The 19,284-nt window shown below is 43.2% G+C and overlaps 1 protein-coding gene across 3 annotated transcripts in view; it reads right to left on the reverse strand.

The window, feature by feature from the left end:
• The window catches only part of ALCAM (activated leukocyte cell adhesion molecule), a gene marked incomplete at its 3' end in the record, with an annotated part of 213,363 nt that extends 208,488 nt beyond the window's left edge, over positions 1 to 4,875 (reverse strand). For 2 of the 3 annotated variants that reach the window (XM_081086563.1, XM_081086565.1), the window contains exon 1: positions 4,208 to 4,819. In XM_081086563.1, the coding sequence (XP_080942689.1) occupies positions 4,208 to 4,280 (73 nt within the window). In that variant the 5' untranslated portion in view covers positions 4,281 to 4,819. Of the gene's footprint in view, positions 1 to 4,207 lie in introns of all 3 variants that reach the window. The other variant, XM_081086564.1, reaches the window with a different exon arrangement.
• Between the last annotated feature and the right edge of the window lie 14,409 nt (positions 4,876 to 19,284).

The following is a 19,284-nucleotide window of genomic DNA, read 5'->3' on the forward strand; positions in this document are numbered from 1 at the left end:
GCTCTATTACATATTTGAGGTCTATATTGCATACGTCTACTTGAGTTAATGGCTTCAGAGAGCTAGAACTCATTAATGGTGTTTTATACAAAATACATGGCCAGAGCAAAAAGAGGTATGTGTTTGAGAAAATAAGACCAAGGTGATTGTAAAGCATTTAAAATACTATATGACAAAATGCTGCCATCTTACACCAAGTAATGCTGATACTGTAGTGCTCAGTTTTACAAAGGCCTATGTTTAGTGGCATGAAAATTTGGGGATAAAAGAAAAGGAATATTTTGCCTGCTTTTAATAAAATGATGAAGTGATAATTAAGTGAAATAAAAAGTGTCATTCTAGTAAGAATATAATGAAAGTCTGAATATAGCACATTTTATTTGAAAAGTTCAAATGCCGAATGAGGGAATTACTAATCAGAACCATGCATTACGTAAGGAGAAAATTTTACAGATTAGATATAAAAAAGAGCAGGAAAATAACTTTCCCAAGGTCACATCATTCTTATATGGCATAGCTAAAAACTGAACACATACAAGTATGGATAGAATTTTCTGGTAACGTTTGCATTGTTAAAGTATTGTTGATTTTTTAAAATAAGTCAACAGTAGACAAGCATTCTCTTCCAAATTTCTATTTTAAAAAAAAAAGATATGATAGTTTGAATTTTCTAAAAAGTTTGGAATACAACTTTTGTTACATTTGTCATAAAATCTTTTGGATTTGTATAAAATTGGAAACCTGAGGAAAGCATTAGCATTTTCTGTGTCCTCTATATTGCACTCCTGACCATGGTGCAAATCAACTTCTTTGCAGGTGTTCATGTAAGGCTTTGTTACATGAATATAGATAGCATCAACTATCACTTTTATCTTGTCCTCGGAGCTATATATGAAGTTTAAATAGAGGCAGCCTTTCAGGAGGGATGGGTTACACTTATAGGTATTTTTAAGAACTAAAAACGTTCTCCTGGCTCTCTTAACCCAGGAGAGTTGGAGACTAATTCCTCTCCATGACACTTTTTTTTTTTTTAATAGTCCTATTCTAGCCTGGAGGAGTAAGCACAAGATAGTAAAATGAGTTTTAAAAGGTAGGAAAAAGATGGAAAATTAGCAATTGAGGCACATTCACACTTTCTAGTAATAAAACTTATATGAATTAGTGCATCCAGCCTGTCTGAAAGAATTAGAAAAGGACAAGAAAATGACTCTGCCTTGTCCTGATAGGCCTTTTACCTTAGGTAGTCAGAAACAGTTTTGAGCTGAAGATATCTGAGCGAGTAGGTCCTTAGCTCACCCTTCTACTTACACATGAGAAAGCTGAAGCCCAAAAAGGTGAAATGACTTTCTCAATGTGCCTGAAGATAGCTCCTGAGCCAAACCTAGAAAAGCAGTTCACTGAAAATAATACCCTATTAAATTGTAATTTTTATTGGATTAAATAAATCACCAAAGGAAAAAAAAAAAAAACATTTACTGGCTACTAAGCAGTTTGCAGTTTTAAAATTAATAAATTTAATAGTCCCACATTATGAAAGGACATTTGGTTTCAGTTGATGCTTTCCCCAAGGCCTTCCTGAGATAAACTGATACTTTCTGAACATAATATACGGCTAAGACAAAAAAAAAAAAAGAAAAAAAAAAAAGAGGGAGAAAAACACTTTAAGGGTGTTTATGTCTTGGAGTCAACCTCATATCAGTGACCAGTTAAGAAAAAAATCCAAAGAGGAGGGCGCACAGATGAACCAAGTGAAGAAACAGTTAACTGCAGGGCCCCACCTCCTTGTTGTAAATAATCAAGGAAAGCCTTTTTAAAAGCAATACAAAATGTCACCACAGGCTGACGCTCTTTCGATAAGAATAATGGGATTCTTTGCTCCCTGCGATGATGTGCACATACTTCATTGCCTTTATAATTCCTCTTTCAGTGTTCGTGGTTCATACATACTTTCCCTTCCCTGCAAAACTGGTAACATGCCATGCCTAAAATATAACGATGACTGGTACGCAGGAGCAGTTAGAACTGTTCCGGAAACGAAGGGCGGCGAGCTGGGAAGTCACTTGGCCCCAGTGACTAAGCGGGCAACCCCACCGGGCTGGGCTCTGCGGAGGGCTGCCAGCAGGCGCACTTGCAACCCAGGACTTCTTCTCGAGTCCGGACTGGACTAGGCGCTTTGAGGGCCATAATCCTTTCTGTGAAAGCACACTGGCCGACCGTTTCGTGCACATGCCAGCCGGGTAAATTCAGGGAAACCGCTGATTTGAGGGGCTGAGGCTCTGATCCCTAGGGGAACCCCGCCTGACGCTCGCGGAAAACGAGAAGAAATGGGTGCGGAAAAGAAACGCGAGCCGGCGCTCCACAGGAACCGCCACGAAGGGGGTGGGAAAGCGGAACCTCTCCCTTTTGGGCAGTTCCCTGTGCGGAGAAACCTGTCCCACGAGCTGACTCCGCTGGAAGTGAATACCAGTGCGACTGCAGGGGAAGGGGAACGGGGCGTGTGGGTGTGTTCTGGGGTGGGGCTGTAGGTGAGATGACACTCCCCAAGTGGCGAAAGGGTTACACTGACAGCCAACTGTGGGCGTGAGCATCTTTGCATCTGACGAACTACAGCACCCTCGTTCTCCCTGCTCTCCTCTTGGCTCCAGATTGCGTGCCCTTCCTTCCCACAGCAACACTGGGGTCAGGAAAAAGAGAAATCCGCACCGTGCCAAACCTCAGGGGTCTCTCCCTCCCGCCTCCCCGGGTTCCTGCCCGCCCCCCACCGGCTTTACAGCCGACTGAGCTCCCGTTTCACAGTCCCCGCTCCACACCCTGAGCTTGGTCACACACGCCTCTTGCTCCGACCTCAGAACAGCAGGTGAGCTCATGACCTCACCCCGAAATGTAACTTTGAGAAAGAGATCGCGAGAGCCCCCCTCCCCCGCACCACTACCAACCACAAACACACACACACACACACACACACACACACACACACACACACACAGCTGCAGGTCACAAACACTTTATGATCCTCAGGTTCTAGCGGCCTCACCCTCCCCCACCCCCTTTTTCCTGGGAGAGATCCAGAGGCTTTCAAACCTCCTCTTTGGCCCCAACTTGCCAACAACTGACGGGATATGCAGAAATTAAAGATGAAAAAAGGCAGCGAGTTTTAATTTGAAAAAAAAAAAAAAACCACTAAAGAAAGGAATCAAACAAGCAGAACCTGAACTAAAAAGGAAGTAGGAGTTGTGCTTGCAACTGTCTATAAAGGGCTAGCGACCTAAACTTATGTATGGGTGAAAAAATTCCAAAAAAAAAAAAAAATCCTTACGCCTAGCAAGAAATAAACCTGCTGCCCTGTCAAGTGAGAGCGAGTAGGCAGAATGCGCTGTGAGGACCAACTCGGTCAGCCGCCCGTTGGTCTCGGCATGACAGAGCCAGGGGCAGCCCTAGAGTGGGGCAAGGGATTCCCGTCGAGATATTTTAGGTGTTGGGGTTTTTGCCTTATTTTTTTCTTTTTCCTGAGGCTCAGAACAGAAGTGAGACCTGAGGTTGAATCACAAGTCCTGAGAAATTCACAAGCCCCACGGGAAGGTCTCAGAAACCTGGCTGGGTTCTTCGCCTACCATCATTCCTGAACTCACTCCCCAGCCAGACAACGCGGGAGGGGGCGTCCGAACCGCGACGCCAGCTTTAGGGGGACGGACGGGGAGCTCCTCAAGTCCTCTCTCTCTTCTGCCTCTCCCACCGCCTCTCGGGCTCCTACCACGGGGAAGTTACCGGGGGATTTATCACGAAAAGGAGTAGCGGCAGTCATTGCCTCCGAGCGCTAAGCGAAAGGAAAACTGCCTGGAGCGAAGTGACGTGGACTTTGAGACCACGGACCGTCAGGAGCCAAGAGCTCGCCGCCTGGGCGGGAGCCCCTGGGGGGCAAGGGGGGCGAGCCGGCGCCTGGAGCCCCGACCCCGGCCGCACCCAAAGTTCCTGGACATGTACCCGGTGCCCCAGAGGCCGCGCAAACTTCAGCCAACCGGCCGGCCGGCCGAGCCCAAAGAGCGGCACAGGTGTCGGAACCCAGGGCCGGTTCTGCGCCCGCTCCGCGCTCCGTTTACCTCCCCGACGCACCTGGGCGCCCTGCCCCGCGGGGCCAGGCCGGGGCGGGGGACCTGAGGAAACTGCCCCGGCCCACGTCGGCCAGGAGCTACTCGAGGCCTCTGCTCACCTGGCCTGAGGACAGCAGCGGAGATCAAGAGGCAGAAGACCAGACGGCAGGAGGGGGCCGCCTTCGATGCCATATTCCTCCTCCTCCTCCCCCTCCTCGGGAGTCACCGACGGAGTCCGCGCCGCAGGAGCAGGAGGGGGCGTCGTTCCCTACCCCGCGCTGCCCGCGCACTCGCGGGTCGGGACGCAGGGGGCAGCGGCTTCTCGCAGACACACCGCCCCCCGGTCTGTGGGCGCTGCACCTTCGGGTCTGCGCGGCACGTAACTTTCCACCGCGCAGTGGCCAACTCCTCCTCGCTCCTTTCAACACTCGCCCTTGGCCCCCTTGGCTGCTTCTTCCCCGGACGGCGACCCTCTCTTCTCGGGAGACACTTGAGCAATTAGGAGAGGTGTGCGTGGTTCTTTTTGCCCGGTCTGTGATGTCCCTTTTCTTGGAATAATAATAACGCTGACGGTAGTGGCAGTGTGCGTAAAAAGCCGGTGCCAGGAAGAAACAGCCGGGGGTGGCAACAGGGGGCAGCGGGCCCAGGCGGTCTCCGCAGGTGGCAGCAGTTGAGGCAGCAATCGCAGCAGCAGGGATAGCAGCGGCGGCAGCAGCACTCGGGGCTGCTCTGAGTGGAGGACTGGAAGGCGCGTGTAAGCGGCCGGTCTCCTCCTCCCTCCGCCTCTTCCTCCTCCCCGCCCCTCCCGCCTTCCCAGGACGCCGCTCGGAGCAGGTGGTTGCAGCACCGATCTGCAGCCTAGGGGCGCTGCAGGACCGAGGCGAAGACTCAGAGCCCAGCTCCGAAAGGGCGCCCGGGAGGCGGGCGCGCGAGTGGGCGGGGCTCCTCCCGGACCCGCCCCCGGCGCCCGCCAGCCAATAGGGAGCGGGCGCAGACGCGCCCCGGGTGGGCCCCGACACCGCCGCTTCCCTGTGGCGCAACCCTCGTGTTCATGAAGCCTCTCGGTGCTCGCTGCTCACCAGCCCGGTCGCGGTTCAGAAAACCAAATTGCCCTTTTCTTTCCCCAGGACTCGCGTCGCGTTGACTCACTCGTCGGGGACTTTTCGGCGGTGGTGTCGCAGCCTCCTTCTCCCGTGTGGAGAGCAGTGGCGCAGGGCCGTGGGGGTGGGAAACTCACAGGCTTTGGGTCAGAGGGCGGGAGCGAAGGAGGAAGGAAGGGGCGGGAGGCGGCGCCCAGGGGAAACTCACCTCCAGGGAGTGAACCGAACGGCTGGGGTCGGCCCGGGGCAATTCACTTACTGAGCTGATGTCTACTCCTTCCTCCCCCGTTCCCACACGCACCCCCTGTCGCACACACCTTTTTTTTTTTTTAAAAAAAAAAGGGCAGATGGCTTGAGTGGACTGCCCAATACCAAATAGAAATATTTACTCCTTCCCGGGGGAAATTAAATCAGGAAAGTCTAGAGCGTGCTTCGTCACAAGGATTTTCCCAGTGTCTACAAAAGCCAGCGCGTGCCTCTTTAATTTTGAATTAAGCGGCGATTTTAAGTTACACACAGAAAATCCTCAAGTTATGCAGATTGAAAGCCAAGCCTCTCCTTGTCTGTTCCAGAAAGCCAGGCGCCCCAGCAGATGGACAGGCTTCTTGGGCAATTTCTGGAGATTGAACCACCTCCCAGGCGGAACATTGGAAGCTGCGTCGCTTTCAATCAGGCAGAGAGCATGAAGGAATATTTTCCTCCAGAACACCAGGGTGGAGCTGTCGGAGCCCTAAGTGGCTCTAAATCAGGGATGCAGGATCACAACTCTCATCCCCGAAGCTTAATAAAATATTGGCCCCCGAACCACTTTGCCGGGGCATTAAATAGCCTTCCGTGCATCACAGGGTCACCCCTGTGTGAGGCTACTCTCCACCAGAGAATGCCAACTGGTGGTAGTCACATACTGTGCTTTCATCAAAAGGCTTGGGATCCCCAGCTCCGTGCGGGGGAGGGGAGTTTGCTGCAGGGGAAGCTTAATAAAGAAGCACACACAACAATGATCTTTAACTTTTTAAAAAATATTTTTATGGAGGTCCATTTTCAGCTGCAATTTTTTGTCAAAAGCTGACCTACCTCGGGGTCTCCTTCCATTACAATAACAACATTCTAGAGTAGAGCGCTTACATTTTTCCTCTCTAAATCAGTAGTTTCTGCCGCTTGGTTTTTAACGTTAATCATTTGCATCTTATGAACCAACAGGAAGGCTAATAATGCGAGGAGAGGCAAATGCTTCATATGCATTCCATTCAGTATTTCATAAACTAAGTTTGACTACATTGCTAGCATTGGATGGATTCTGTAAAATTCCTATGGGGATTTTTTTTTCCCTTTCTTTTAACAGAGGCTCTACATAGCTTGCATTATAACAAATCATCCAACTATTTAATCTGGATCCCCCACTTTGTCTATCTGAACCCCTTTATTTGAAGGTGGGAGTTAATATAGCACAATTGTTAAAAAAGTAGATTTGCAAAAGGCAGACTGTCTAATGTGGGCTCTAACCTTTACTGACTACATGGTCTTGGGCAATTTACTCAACCTTTTTAGGCCTGTTTTCTTAAATGTAAAAAGTGGTAACAATAGTGTGAGTCTCTTGAGGTTGCTGTGATAACTGAGATCACACAAATAACTGGCGAGGCATAGTAGAAGGAGCCTGAGCTTTCGAGTCTAGTTAAAATCCCTGCCTGCACTTACTCAGCAAGTGACCTTGAGCAAATGTCAGTCTCTCATAATCCACATGTGATGACACATTAGAGTACCATCTTTGGAGCTCCACAGTTAAATTGGATCAAAATACATTCCATAAATGAAGACATCATATACACACAGTATGTATGGATTTCAGGAAGCAAAAAACATGTTTGTATGTAAAGTCGGTAGCTTTCATAATTCTTCTTAAAGAGGAATTTGTCCTAGTACAGGAAAATGCCTTGATGAGCCACTTGGAGCAGTAACTACCAAGGCTATTAGTCGTATATAGCTGAGGCCACAAAAGTGATGGTGAAACTACTCTGTATTAAACATAATAAAAATAGGAATCACAAAATAATACAAATAGGAACTTGGTAGAAGAGTGAAGAGGGAGATGCTGAGAAGAGAGGAAGGCACAAAGACCAAGTCATGTAATTATGAGTTTGAAAATGGTCAAAGGCCTTTAAATATCTTTAATTAATTAATTAGTAATAGTTATTGAAAACTTTCTATCTACTAAATTATTTTAAGCCATTTATATGAGGTAATGGAAAAATTCCCCTCATAAAAACCCTATGAGTTGGGCCTGATTATCACATTCATGTTGCTCATGAGGAAACTGAAGCCCAGAGACATGAAATACCTTCCCAGGGTCATACGGTAATTCATAGTAATGGTAAAGCCACAGTTCTACCCAGGCACTATGATGCTAGAGTTTCATTCCTATTCCCTTCGCTCATCAGAAATGTCTAAAAATAAACTCTTGACTTTATTTTTGGTTGGGAGGGCATTTAAACATCAATTCCTTTATCTTCCCAAAATTTTAATAAAGTCTCCTACTCTCAAACACATTTCACTTAAGAAAATTAATAAGGCAGTATACCCTATCTGCATGAGCCAGGTATAGTGCATATATAATGACAAGACCAGTTTTTAGACTGAAATAATTGAGCACAAGCAAAAGTTTGGAGTCAGAAGTACAGTTTAAAATGTAAACTTCTCAAAATACTGTAATGGAGAGCCTATTTGTCCTTAAAAAAAAAATCTATCATTAATTGTAACAAAAGCAATTGTGATCCAGATGCAGCTGGGAAAGCTCTTCCTTACCTAGTTCTTAAGAGGAAGAGCTTTTCCAGCTGCATCTGGATCACAATTGCTTTTGTTACAATTAATGATAGATATTGTTCCAATGACATATGCAATATGTCAGGGTTTAGTCAGGGTTCAGACCATCATAATGGGTATTTCTTACTCCAAGAAGTAACGTTCAGCCAGAGGAAAATATATCTCATGTTACCTAGAACAGGAGATGAGTTTTGCATCTTCAGTATGAAAGAATAATCATCAATCAGTGACAAAACAACGACACAGCAGATTAGGCAACATTCCTGCTTCGAATCTGTGGAACTCAGAACTCAGGATCCCAGAGGCTCAGGCCAGGCCTCTTTGCCCTGTATTAAATATTAAGCCACCAGTATGTGACAACATAGCCACGGAAGGTACGTGAGCATTTGAAGAATTGAGATGATTTTTTTTTATTTTCCTTCTAATTAAACAATTTTCTACTGGAGATAAAATTTCACCAAAGATGGTTTTGGAGACTAGTGACATTTGTTCCTTACCACCTTATACTCTTCTGTGTGTCTTCCTAGTTTTTGAACAAAACTTATGTGCAATTCAAGAGCATGCAGCAAATCTAATCCACTTTCTTTCCCCCACTTCCCCATTAGTAATTATACATCTCTAGCCAATACTTTGCAAATACATTGGACACTCTCTATATATTTATGTACTAGAGGCCAGGTGCAGGAAATTTGTGCATGGGGGGGGGGGGGTTGGGAGTCCCTCAGCCTGGCCTGCACCCTCTACAATCTAGAACCCCTTGGGGGATGTCCAACTGCCAGTTTAGGCCCGATCCCACAGGAGTCAGACATTCCCTCTCGCAATCCAGGACTGCTGGCTCCTAACCACTCACTTGCCTGCCTGCCTAATTACTGCTAACCACTATGCCTGCCTGCCTGCCTGCCTGATCACTCCTAACCACCTCTGCCTACCTGCCTGATTGCCCCTAATTGCCTTTGCCTCAGCCCAGCCACAAGAGCTTTTTCCGGAATGATGTCTGGAAGGACTTCCAGAAGATGTCTGATCTATCTGGTCTAATTAGCATATTACCCATTTCTTAGTATAGATAAATGCTAAGTGGTGAGAAAGAGCTCCTCTTTACAGGACATAGACTTTGAAACTTATTAGGAAAGGTGATAGACAGAGATGAAAGGAGATGAAAGGGTCTTCAGTGATGGGACTGGTAAGGATGATTCCAATACTAATTCTAACATGGGTTTTTACCCCCTCACCACCAAGCAATTCTTGGACACCAGCTGGGTGTCCTACAATTCAACTCAATTCTGACACTCCATAAAGAGAGCAGTTAGCCAGATGGAAAAGCTCTGTAGGGTAAAGTATGTGAAAAGGGGACCAGGCTACCATGTCCTCTGAGCATACCCATCTCCATTCGTTCACCAACTCTGAAGTGCTCCACATCCTGTCCTTTGATTTGTTGTGGAGGTTTCATTAAGTAGGAATGATTGATTAAGTCATTGGTCATTAGTGCTTGTACTTGATCTTCAGCGCCTTTTTCCCTTAATTGGAAGTTGAGGGGTGGGACTAAAAGTTCCATCCTTCTAATCACATGGTTGGGTCTCATGGCAACAAGTCCCCCAATCCTAGGTTACATATAAGCTTTCTAAAAGTTACCTTATCATTAAAAGACACCTTATCATTCTCATAACTTAAGAAATTCCAAGGGTTTTAGGAACTCTATGCAGAGAATTGGTCAAATACAAAATATGTATTTCTTATTATAAGTCAACTAGTGCCCTGGTGCATGTATTCATGCACATTGAAAGGAAATTAATTAGAAGGTGGCCGGTGGGACAGGACTGGGCGAGACAGGCCATAAATGCACTGGAGCCAACCTCCTGCAGTCCCTCCCCGGCCAGTCATGCCTGGGGCAGTGCCAGGGCCCAAAGGGCATCTGCAGAGTGAGCTGGGTCCCTCTGGCAGGTGGGGACCCTCTGCCTGGCCTGCAGGGATCGGGCTGAAACCTACAGTCCAACATCCCTTGATGGGTCCTGAAGTGCAAGAGAGCACTCTGCAAAGTTGCTGTCGCTCAGCAGCTCCTGCGTTGAGCATCTGCCCCCTGGTGGTCATTGCATGCCATAGCTACCAAGCAGTTGGCTGGTTGGCCAGTTGCTTAGGCTTTTATATATATAGATATCACAACTAGTCAAACTCGGGTTTAGGAAGCAAAAGGAGAATGAGTCAAGTCCTAGTGACCATGGTTAAAATTTTTAAAAACAAAGTAAGGACACTTAATCTACAGGAGGAAGAGAGTGATAAAAACTATTTGCCATCAATGAGAATAAAACAAAAAGAGCCATGCTGAGAATACATGGTAAATGTTCTAAGTGACCAAGCAGATGAGCCTAGGCCAGTGGTCGGCAAACTGTGGCTCGCGAGCCACATGCAGCTCTTTGGCCCCTTGAGTGTGTCTCTTCCACAAAATACCGACTTCTGTGCATGGGCCATGAAGTTTCAATCGCACTGTACGTGTGCGCCCGCATGTGGTATTTTGTGGAAGAGCCACACTCAAGGGGCCAAAGAGCTGCATGTGGCTCGTAAGCCGCAGTTTGCCGACCACTGGCCTAGGCTAATGTACTGATGACAAAGATTGAAATAGAGGGCTAAGTAGCATTTATTTTAAGTCTAGGAAGATAGAACTATTTTTAAGAGGCACAGAGATTGCATGGGTATAAAATAAAACTGTCATTTCTGGACCCCAAGGATTTTTTAAGTCAATAATTCCTAAAATCACTGTGGATATGGGTATCTGTCGTCTTAAGAAATATTCTTTTCAATTTTATTGTTTAATGTTAATAGTAATATCAGTCATTATTTTAATAAAATTTTGTAACTCACATTCTCAGTAATACTAAGCAATAAAGATATACCGCTGGAGCTCAGGAGGATAAAAACTTTCAAAGCCTACGGTAAACATTATGTTCTTATTTGAGACTGTAGATTGCTCACTGTCTGGGTACAAAAATAAATGCATAGCTATTTCAGATCAAGTGGAAGTACCTTTAGTCATTTTCCTTCTGATCTTAGACATGAAGAATGAAGAAAAATTTGAGCTAAGCTATTTAACTATGAAACTTACACTACACCAATAAAAGGGATGTCAAAAACTCTTAGTGTATTAAACACTCAAAACTCATTAGTGGTTTTAGTCAGTGCATAAAATTGACTAAAAGTGTATAACAGTTTCGATTTAACCTACCACTTGAGAGTTTCTCTTCAGAGGTCTCTATATGAATAGTTTTCAACTTTCAACTGAAATACACAGCTATTTCAAATTTGAGTAAACCAAAAGTATCTCCGGGTATACTTTTTAAAATGTTTGATACCATAAAAAATTGCAACTTCATTAATGCTTAAGAAAGTCTCCAGAGTTATCTCTACTTGCTTTACCATGTACCATTATGACCCATGACATTTTATTCAGAAAGTTGAACTGGACATACAATGACTGTAAAAAGATAAAAACAATATATATTTGATTTTCTAAACCAAACAGATCAGTATGGATTCAATGTGCTTCTGGAAACACAAAGTAATTAAATACTAGGCCTAGCTTATCCACACTATTTCCTCTTAAAATAAGTAAGATTATTGAGTTTAAGTATTAAGAAGCAATTCTTGAATAAATATAATTTCTAAGGAGTGATACTAATTAGCAAAAGAAAGATTAATACTACTGAATGAAAGATAATTTATTATCTTACCTAATAGACAAACATGCAAATTGACCATACTTTCGCTACACCTTAAGCCACGCCCACAAGCCAATCAGAGTGACTATATGCAAATTAACCCAACCAAGATGGCAGCTGGCAGCCATGGAGCTGGAGCGAGCAGGAGGCTTGCTTGTTCCAGTGATGGAGGAAGCCAGCCTGCTGCAGGCTCTGAGCTCCACTCAAAAGCAACAAAGTTTCAGTTATAGAAGGTAAATAAACTCCAGATACCTGCTTCCAGTCACCATGGCCACGGAGCTGGAGCAAATAAATAAAAAAACAAAAAAAGGAAAGGCTCGAAGCTTCAGTCACCAGGGGGCTTGGTCAGTCTGAAAACACCCATCAGCCCCTCATCCAGGCTGGCCAGGCACCGCAGTGGGGACCCCTACCCTGAAGGGGGTGTGACCAGCCTGAAAACAGCCATCAGACCCTCACCCAGGCTGGCCAGGCACCCAAGCGGGACCCCCATCCTAATCCAGGACACCCTTCAGGGAAAACCAGTCAGCCCCCACCGGTGCACCAGGCCTCTATTCTATATAATAAAAGGGTAATATGCAAATTGACCCTAACAGCAGAATGACTGGGAATGACTGGTCACTATGACACACACTGACCACCAGGGGGCAGACACTCAATGCAGGAGCTGCTCCCTGGTAATCAGTGTGCTCCCACAGGAGGAGCTCTGCTCAGCCACAAGCCAGGCTGACGGCTGCCAGTACAGCAGTGGTGGTGGGATCCTCTCCTGCCACCTCAGCAGCGCTAAGGCTGTCCGACTGCAGCTTAGGCCTGCTCCCCGCTGGCAAGTGGACATCCCCCGAGGGCTTTTGGGCTGCCAGAGGGATGTCTGACTGCCAGCTTGGGCCCATTCCCCCAGGGAGAGGGCCTAAGCCAGCAGGTGGACATCCTCCGAGGGGTCCCAGACTGCAAGAGGGCATAGGCTGGGCTGAGGGACCCCCCTGAGTGCACAAATTTTTGTGCACTGGGCCTCTAGTGTATTATAAAATAGAACCTTAAAATATTAAGGTTTTTCAGGGCCTTACAAATAATTTAAATGAAGAATTTTCTATCTTTAAATACAAACCTTTTTCTTCTAACAAGTCTTACACTGAAGTCCAATTTTCTATTTCTTCTTTATTCTATCCATTCAGACCATAGTGATTTCCTCATTATTCCTAAATACACTGGCATATTCCCACATCAGGGCCTTAGCACTTGCTATTTCTAATACTTGGAACCCTTTCTCCCTAGGTATTAGTATAATTTACTCCATCACATCCTTCAAGGTATTTTCTCAATGTTACCTCTTAATGAAGCTTTCCATGAGCAACTCTTTAAAATTTCAATTCCCATCCCCAGTATGCCTTATCTCCCTTTCCTGCATCATTTTTCTTTATGACTCTACACCATATAACATAATATGTGTTTAATCTACTAGTATATGTCTCACATGCTGTCTGCTGCTCTTTACTAGCATGAAAGCTCAACGAGGGCAGGAATTTGTGACTGTTTTATTCTCAGCCATACACCTAGAATAGATGGACACATAGTGGACACATAATCCTATTTGATTTATGATTTCATTGATTCATAAATATATGGGTAAATACTAAATTACTGTGCAGGGTAATTAATAAACTGATAGAGGTGGGCTGCTTTGGCTGCAGTTTGATACGCAGCCTGTAGACACTTTAAGGCTTTTCAACATGGAAAACCCATGGAGCCTGCCTGAGTACATCATATGACAGATGAGGTAATAGAGGTCTCAGGAGCCAGAGACTGAACCAAAATTTACATAGCTATGAGTACCACTTTGCTTAAATGCCAATGGACCACTTTCAGGGAGAGTAAATACACAAGATGCCCTACAACTTTTAAGTCAGATTCTCAGCATAATAAAAAGTTTGGATGCATATCAGACAGTATTAATCAATTTCAGCTACAATGCGTTTATCTAAATTCTTTTCAGAACAAACATGTTAAGCAATGTTCTGTAAATTCTTCACTAAGGCATGATTATGGATGCAGTACCAATATTGCAAAGTCTACAGAGGTGGTTCAGTATTTAAGATTTTAAGCCTCCGTGTTCCTTATACTTTATTCTTTATAGGGTGGATTTGGAGAAGTTATAATTCAAAGCAATGTATTCCGCAAACATGGATGATTCATAACCTATTCAGCTAACTGTGCTATAGGACAACTATTTAATTTAATATCCAGCATTTTAACATTACATGGAGGTGTTTAATGTGTTTACTTATCTTTGAAAGGGCAATACATTCACTTAATAATTGTACCTGAAGGTAAAAAGCTTTAATAAGTATAACGCATATTAAAAAAACTATATAAGCTAATGCACACAATATTTATAAACATGTATATGCTATCATTGAAATTATAAGAATCAATTCTGTGTTCTAGCTGGCAGGGCAGCAAATTAAATTATTTTTGGTCATTGCTTTAAGTTTTAAAATTCTGTTAAAATGAGTTAATTGAAATATATCTTAAGGAAAATGATTTGCCTTTTTATAGAGAATGACATCCAAGTTATAGAGTGAAGCATTCTGTCCAAGAGTAGTTAACATATCAAGTTAGCAGAGAAACCCTAAAGAGCATAATTCTCAATTATTTTTCCTAGACTTATGGACACTGCAAAAGAGTGCCAGGTCCAGGCTTATTCCTTAGATTTTTTTCCCCAGACAAACACTGAGTTTCAGATTAAATGAACACTAAGTTGACTGTTAAATGCAAAACACTCGAAAGGCAGATTGAAGGGGAATCATACTCATTTAGCCTGACTGAGTAGGTGGGCCATGTTACTCATGATTTTCCCCCATACCAGTAGCATAGTCATCTATTCTCACTTTCACCTCCTGCAGTCTTCAAATTTTGAGATTTTCCAAGAAAGACTAAGAAAACCTCCCAATTTACTCTATCTTGAGGTGATTCTTTACCATCTGCTAAAATTAAAACCATAAAATTTAAGAAGGAAATAATTTTTTTTAGTGCTGATTTGCCCTTCCAGTTCTAAAATGATCAGCATCTCCTCCCTTCCTCTCCTCTCAACTAATCCCTTGTCTTTTGCCTGTTCTGCTAAGGCTCAGCATTTTGAGTGAAAGAATAAAGCCATGATAATTTATGAATGAAAGAGTAAATGTATTGTGATCTATGACAATGAAAGAAAGAGGAGATTTCCAAAGAGAGATGAGTCATAGACCAGAGAAACAAAATAAAATAAATTAGTATATCTTAGAACATAAGCCAAGAAAGAAATTTAGTTCTTGGTAATTCTCCATCTTCTTTTCTTTGCCTCTTTTTAAGTTAAGGAGATGTTATTTTCAAAATCTCAGATAAATTTTGTTATTAGGTCAGGAAATTTGTGCTAAGGTTTTTGTAATGGTCAAAATATTTTCAATTGAAAGTGACAAAAACCCACCCCAAGGAGCTTAACCAACCAATCAACCAACCAAACAAACAATAATCCCCCAAAAACAATAACCAAAAAAACCCCGAACCAAACAAAACACAGGGAGTCTTACTGACTTAAATGACTGGGAACCCCAAAAGTATGTTTAGTATGTGTATGCATAGGCATAGCCAGACAATCATTCAAGCAAAATTGTCAAGGCTCTGTCTTTCCCATCTCTTGGCTTTACATGCCTTTGCTTCTCTTTGAGTGCTTTATCAATTTTCTCTGCAGCAGCTCAACCTCATCCATAGTGAAAAGATAATTACCTTCAGACGTGAGCCTAGATCCACAAAGATTAAAAACCTAAAGTAAGAGATACCCTTTCACTTATGAAAAAGGTTTGGTTGGCTTTGCCCATCTCTAGAGTAATTTACTGTGAATAATAAGATCTAGGACCATGACTCATGATGGCCAGGCCAAAGTCTCATGTCTACCCATGCAGCCAGAGAGCAGGTGGGCAGCATGCTTGACCTCAAAGTCACAGGGATTGGAGACATTCTCCAATGAGCAGATAGAAGCAATAGACATCCACTTCATTTCCTTTATATTATTTTTTATTGGTACTAAGGTCAGTATGCTTTCTATCCAGATTGTGTACAGGAACTTTTGAGTATCAAAAGGGAAAAGTAGAAATATTCTGCAACACGGGAAACATAATTTTATTTTCACTTTTCCTTCTTTTAAAGGTCTAGATAATTGGCAGAGAAGAAAAATGGGCATTATTTGCAGGTACTAGCTTATGCTTTTTTTTCTCCTCACTATCCCATGTTTTGTTTGTTTTTTCACTATCCTATGGTTGATTACGTGGGGAATAAGGGAAGCATTGGTTTTGTTTTGTTTTTGTTTTTTTCCTTAGAAACATGTGAAATAAAGTGGCAGAATAAGTATGTTGAAGTATTTGCAAATATATTTATTTCCCTTGGATATAAATTCAATAAAAGGTATATTCAGACAGTCTGTTGGAACAAGCAATCTCTTTTGAAGGTGAGCACTAAGTAACTCTTGTCAATGTTGTTGTCTGTATATTTGCTATGCCTCATTTTCCATCAATTTATCACCTTAATCTGTCTGCTGTTGTCCTCATCATAAAGAAAAAGTAGATAAATAGCCAGAAATTCATGTTGGCCAATCTTTTTGATTCATCTAGCCCTGATTTGTCTATTAAGTATGTTTTTAGTTTTAGCAGTCATTAAGACAAGTGCTTGCTGACAGTTTCAGATAATATAAGTCAATGCTTAGGTCTTATTTTTTTCTAGCAAATTGTCATCCCTCAGGAATGGTGGTTTTCAGCAAGTTGCTGCCCTCAACTAATTCTAAGTCATGTTTTCTACTTGATGTAACCACAATTAGGTCAATTCATCTACCTTCTTTGAATATAACCAGCCTAATCCCCATTTCAGCCTTCAGTCATTACCTCTTTTTTCTCCAAGTATTATTCCAAATCTCTTCCATTTTTCCTCTAACTCATTGCCCAAATGTCCTTCCTCCATGGTACAGTTGTATGCTGGAGGCTTTCCAGAGCTGCTTGTGAACATCACTTCCAGATGCCACATTCAGGGTTGTCACACTGACAGCCTGAAATCCACTATTGTGGAATTATTCACACCCAATGAGAATTGGAAATTGGCAAACACTACAGATCAGGGTTGTTTTTGTTTTTGAGAGCTGGTAGTTAGGCATGTAGTAGCACACTCTGTCCATGAAACCACATCAGTCTTCACTAACCACTAAAATAGTTCTTAAGAGCCTAAGCTTGGAGTCAGATAAACGGAAGCTCAAGTTCTGACTCATCTGTTTAAAATTTTAGTATTTATGTGACACTGAACAAGTCATTTCACCTCTCTAAGTCAGTTTTATAAAGTAAAATAACACATGTGAAAACTCCACTACAGGAAAGTACTAAATATCATTAGATATTTCTCCAATAGCCTTTAATGCTTCATGTCTATACTATTCAAGGCATATATATATATCCTATCTAATAATAGACAAAGATGCAAATTGACCATACCTTTGCTAATGCCCACAATTGGCAAATCAGAGCGATATGCAAAATAACCACCAACAAAGATGGCAGCTAATCTGCATATACTGGCTGGGAGTGAAGACTGAAGACACCATAGAAGGAAGCCAAGCAACGGAACTGAGGTAGCGGAGATGGGAGGGTGAGAAGTGGCAGAGACAGGCAGGAGAGAAGCAGCAGAGATGGGTGGGGTAGGAATGGCAGAGAAGGGCGGGGTAGGAGTGACAGAGGCGGGAAGGGTAGGAATGGCAGAGATGGGAGTGAAGCCCTATTCTTTCAGGAATCTTCCTGCAATGGGCTTCTAGTATATATATATATATATATATATAGATATAGATAGATATAGATATAGATATAGATATAGATATAGATATAGATGATATAGACATAGATATAGACATAGATATATGTTTATATATAGATATATATAGATATATAGATATATAGATATATAGATATATATTTAAATTTATTTCGGAAAGGAAGGGAAAGGGAGAGACAGACAGAAACATCAATGATGAATGATGAGAGAGAATCATTGACTGGCTGCCTCCTGCATGCTCCCCACTGGGGATTGAGCCCATACCCAGGCATATGCCCCTGACTGGAATCAAACCTGGGATCCTTCAGTCTGCAGGTGGAGGCTCTATCCACTGAGCCAAACCAGCCAGAGCTATTCAAGGTTTTGATTAGCTATGGATCTGACTGTATATTGATGTCATTTGTATGTCTCTTTCTTCTACCATAAAACCCCCGATCTTAAAAAGGATCATTATAGTATCTTGTTTAGTGTATTTGACAGACAGGAAATCCACAATAAATGCTACTTTAGAAAATATTTGTAGGATAGACCATTCAGATAGTCAGGAATGTATGCCCAATGAAGCCTAAGATGAACTTAAAAAAAAAATAAATAAAGGCAGCAACAACTAGGGGAGAGAGCACTAAGTTAGGGGTAAGGATATCTAAGTTTCAGCATCAGAACATCCTGTATCAGGGCTCCTCAAACTACGGCCCGCGGGCCACATGCAAATACAAATATTGTATTTGTTCCTGTTTTGTTTTTTTACTTCAAAATAAGATATGTGCAGTGTGCATAGGAATTTGTTCATAGTTTTTTTTTAAACTATAGTCTGGCCCTCCAACGTCTGAGGGACAGTGAACTGGCCCCCTGTTTAAAAAGTTTGAGGACCCCTGTCCTATATAATAAAAAGGTAATATGCAAATTGACCCTCACCTTCTCTGGTCATCACAAGATGGCCAGTCCCACATCATCACAACATGGCCGTCCCCATGTCATCACAAGATAGCTGCCCCACATTGTAACAAGATGGCCACCCAAATGTTGTCACAAGATGGCTGGCAGGGGAGGGCAGTTGGGGGTGATAGGGTTGGCAGGGAAGCAGTTAGGTGTCAATTGGGCCAGCAGGGGAGAGGTTAGGGGGTGATCGGGCAGTCAGGCAGAAGCAGTTAGGGGGCAATCAGGCAGGCAGGCAGGCAAGTGGTTAGGAACCAGCAGTCCCAGATTGTGAGAGAGATTTCTGAGGGGTCCCATATTAGAGGGTGCAGGCTGGGCTGAGGGACACCCCCCTCCAGTGCACAAATTTTATGCACTGCGCCTCTAGTAGTATATAAAAACTGTAAGAATGCCATGATCTGATAACTCTAGTTTGAGTCCCAGTTTCGTCTCTAATTATTGGTACAGCCTTCACCAAGTTACTGACCTCAGCTTCCTCATCTGTTAAATGGACTTAAAAGTAGCTTTGTACTCAATAGTTAGGAGGGTCAAATGTTTTGACAGATGCTAATAATAATAGGCAGTTATTATCATTCTTCTACTAGTTGATTGTGTGGTTTAATCTTCTTAAGCTTCATAGACTTTAAACTATAACTGTAAAAGTTAGAGAACTGACTTGGTGCCCTCTTAGGAGATCTTTTAAATTGAATGAAAGTCTTTGTGCCTTAAGCCCTTTATTGTAAAAACAGATAGAAGACTTAATGCCAATATTTTTGGTGTCCCATGACTCCTGGATGTCATAATCTGTACAGAAAATTTCCAACC

Source organism: Myotis nattereri (genome assembly GCF_964212035.1).
Source record: "Myotis nattereri genome assembly, chromosome: 3".
Lineage (NCBI taxonomy): Eukaryota > Metazoa > Chordata > Mammalia > Chiroptera > Vespertilionidae > Myotis > Myotis nattereri.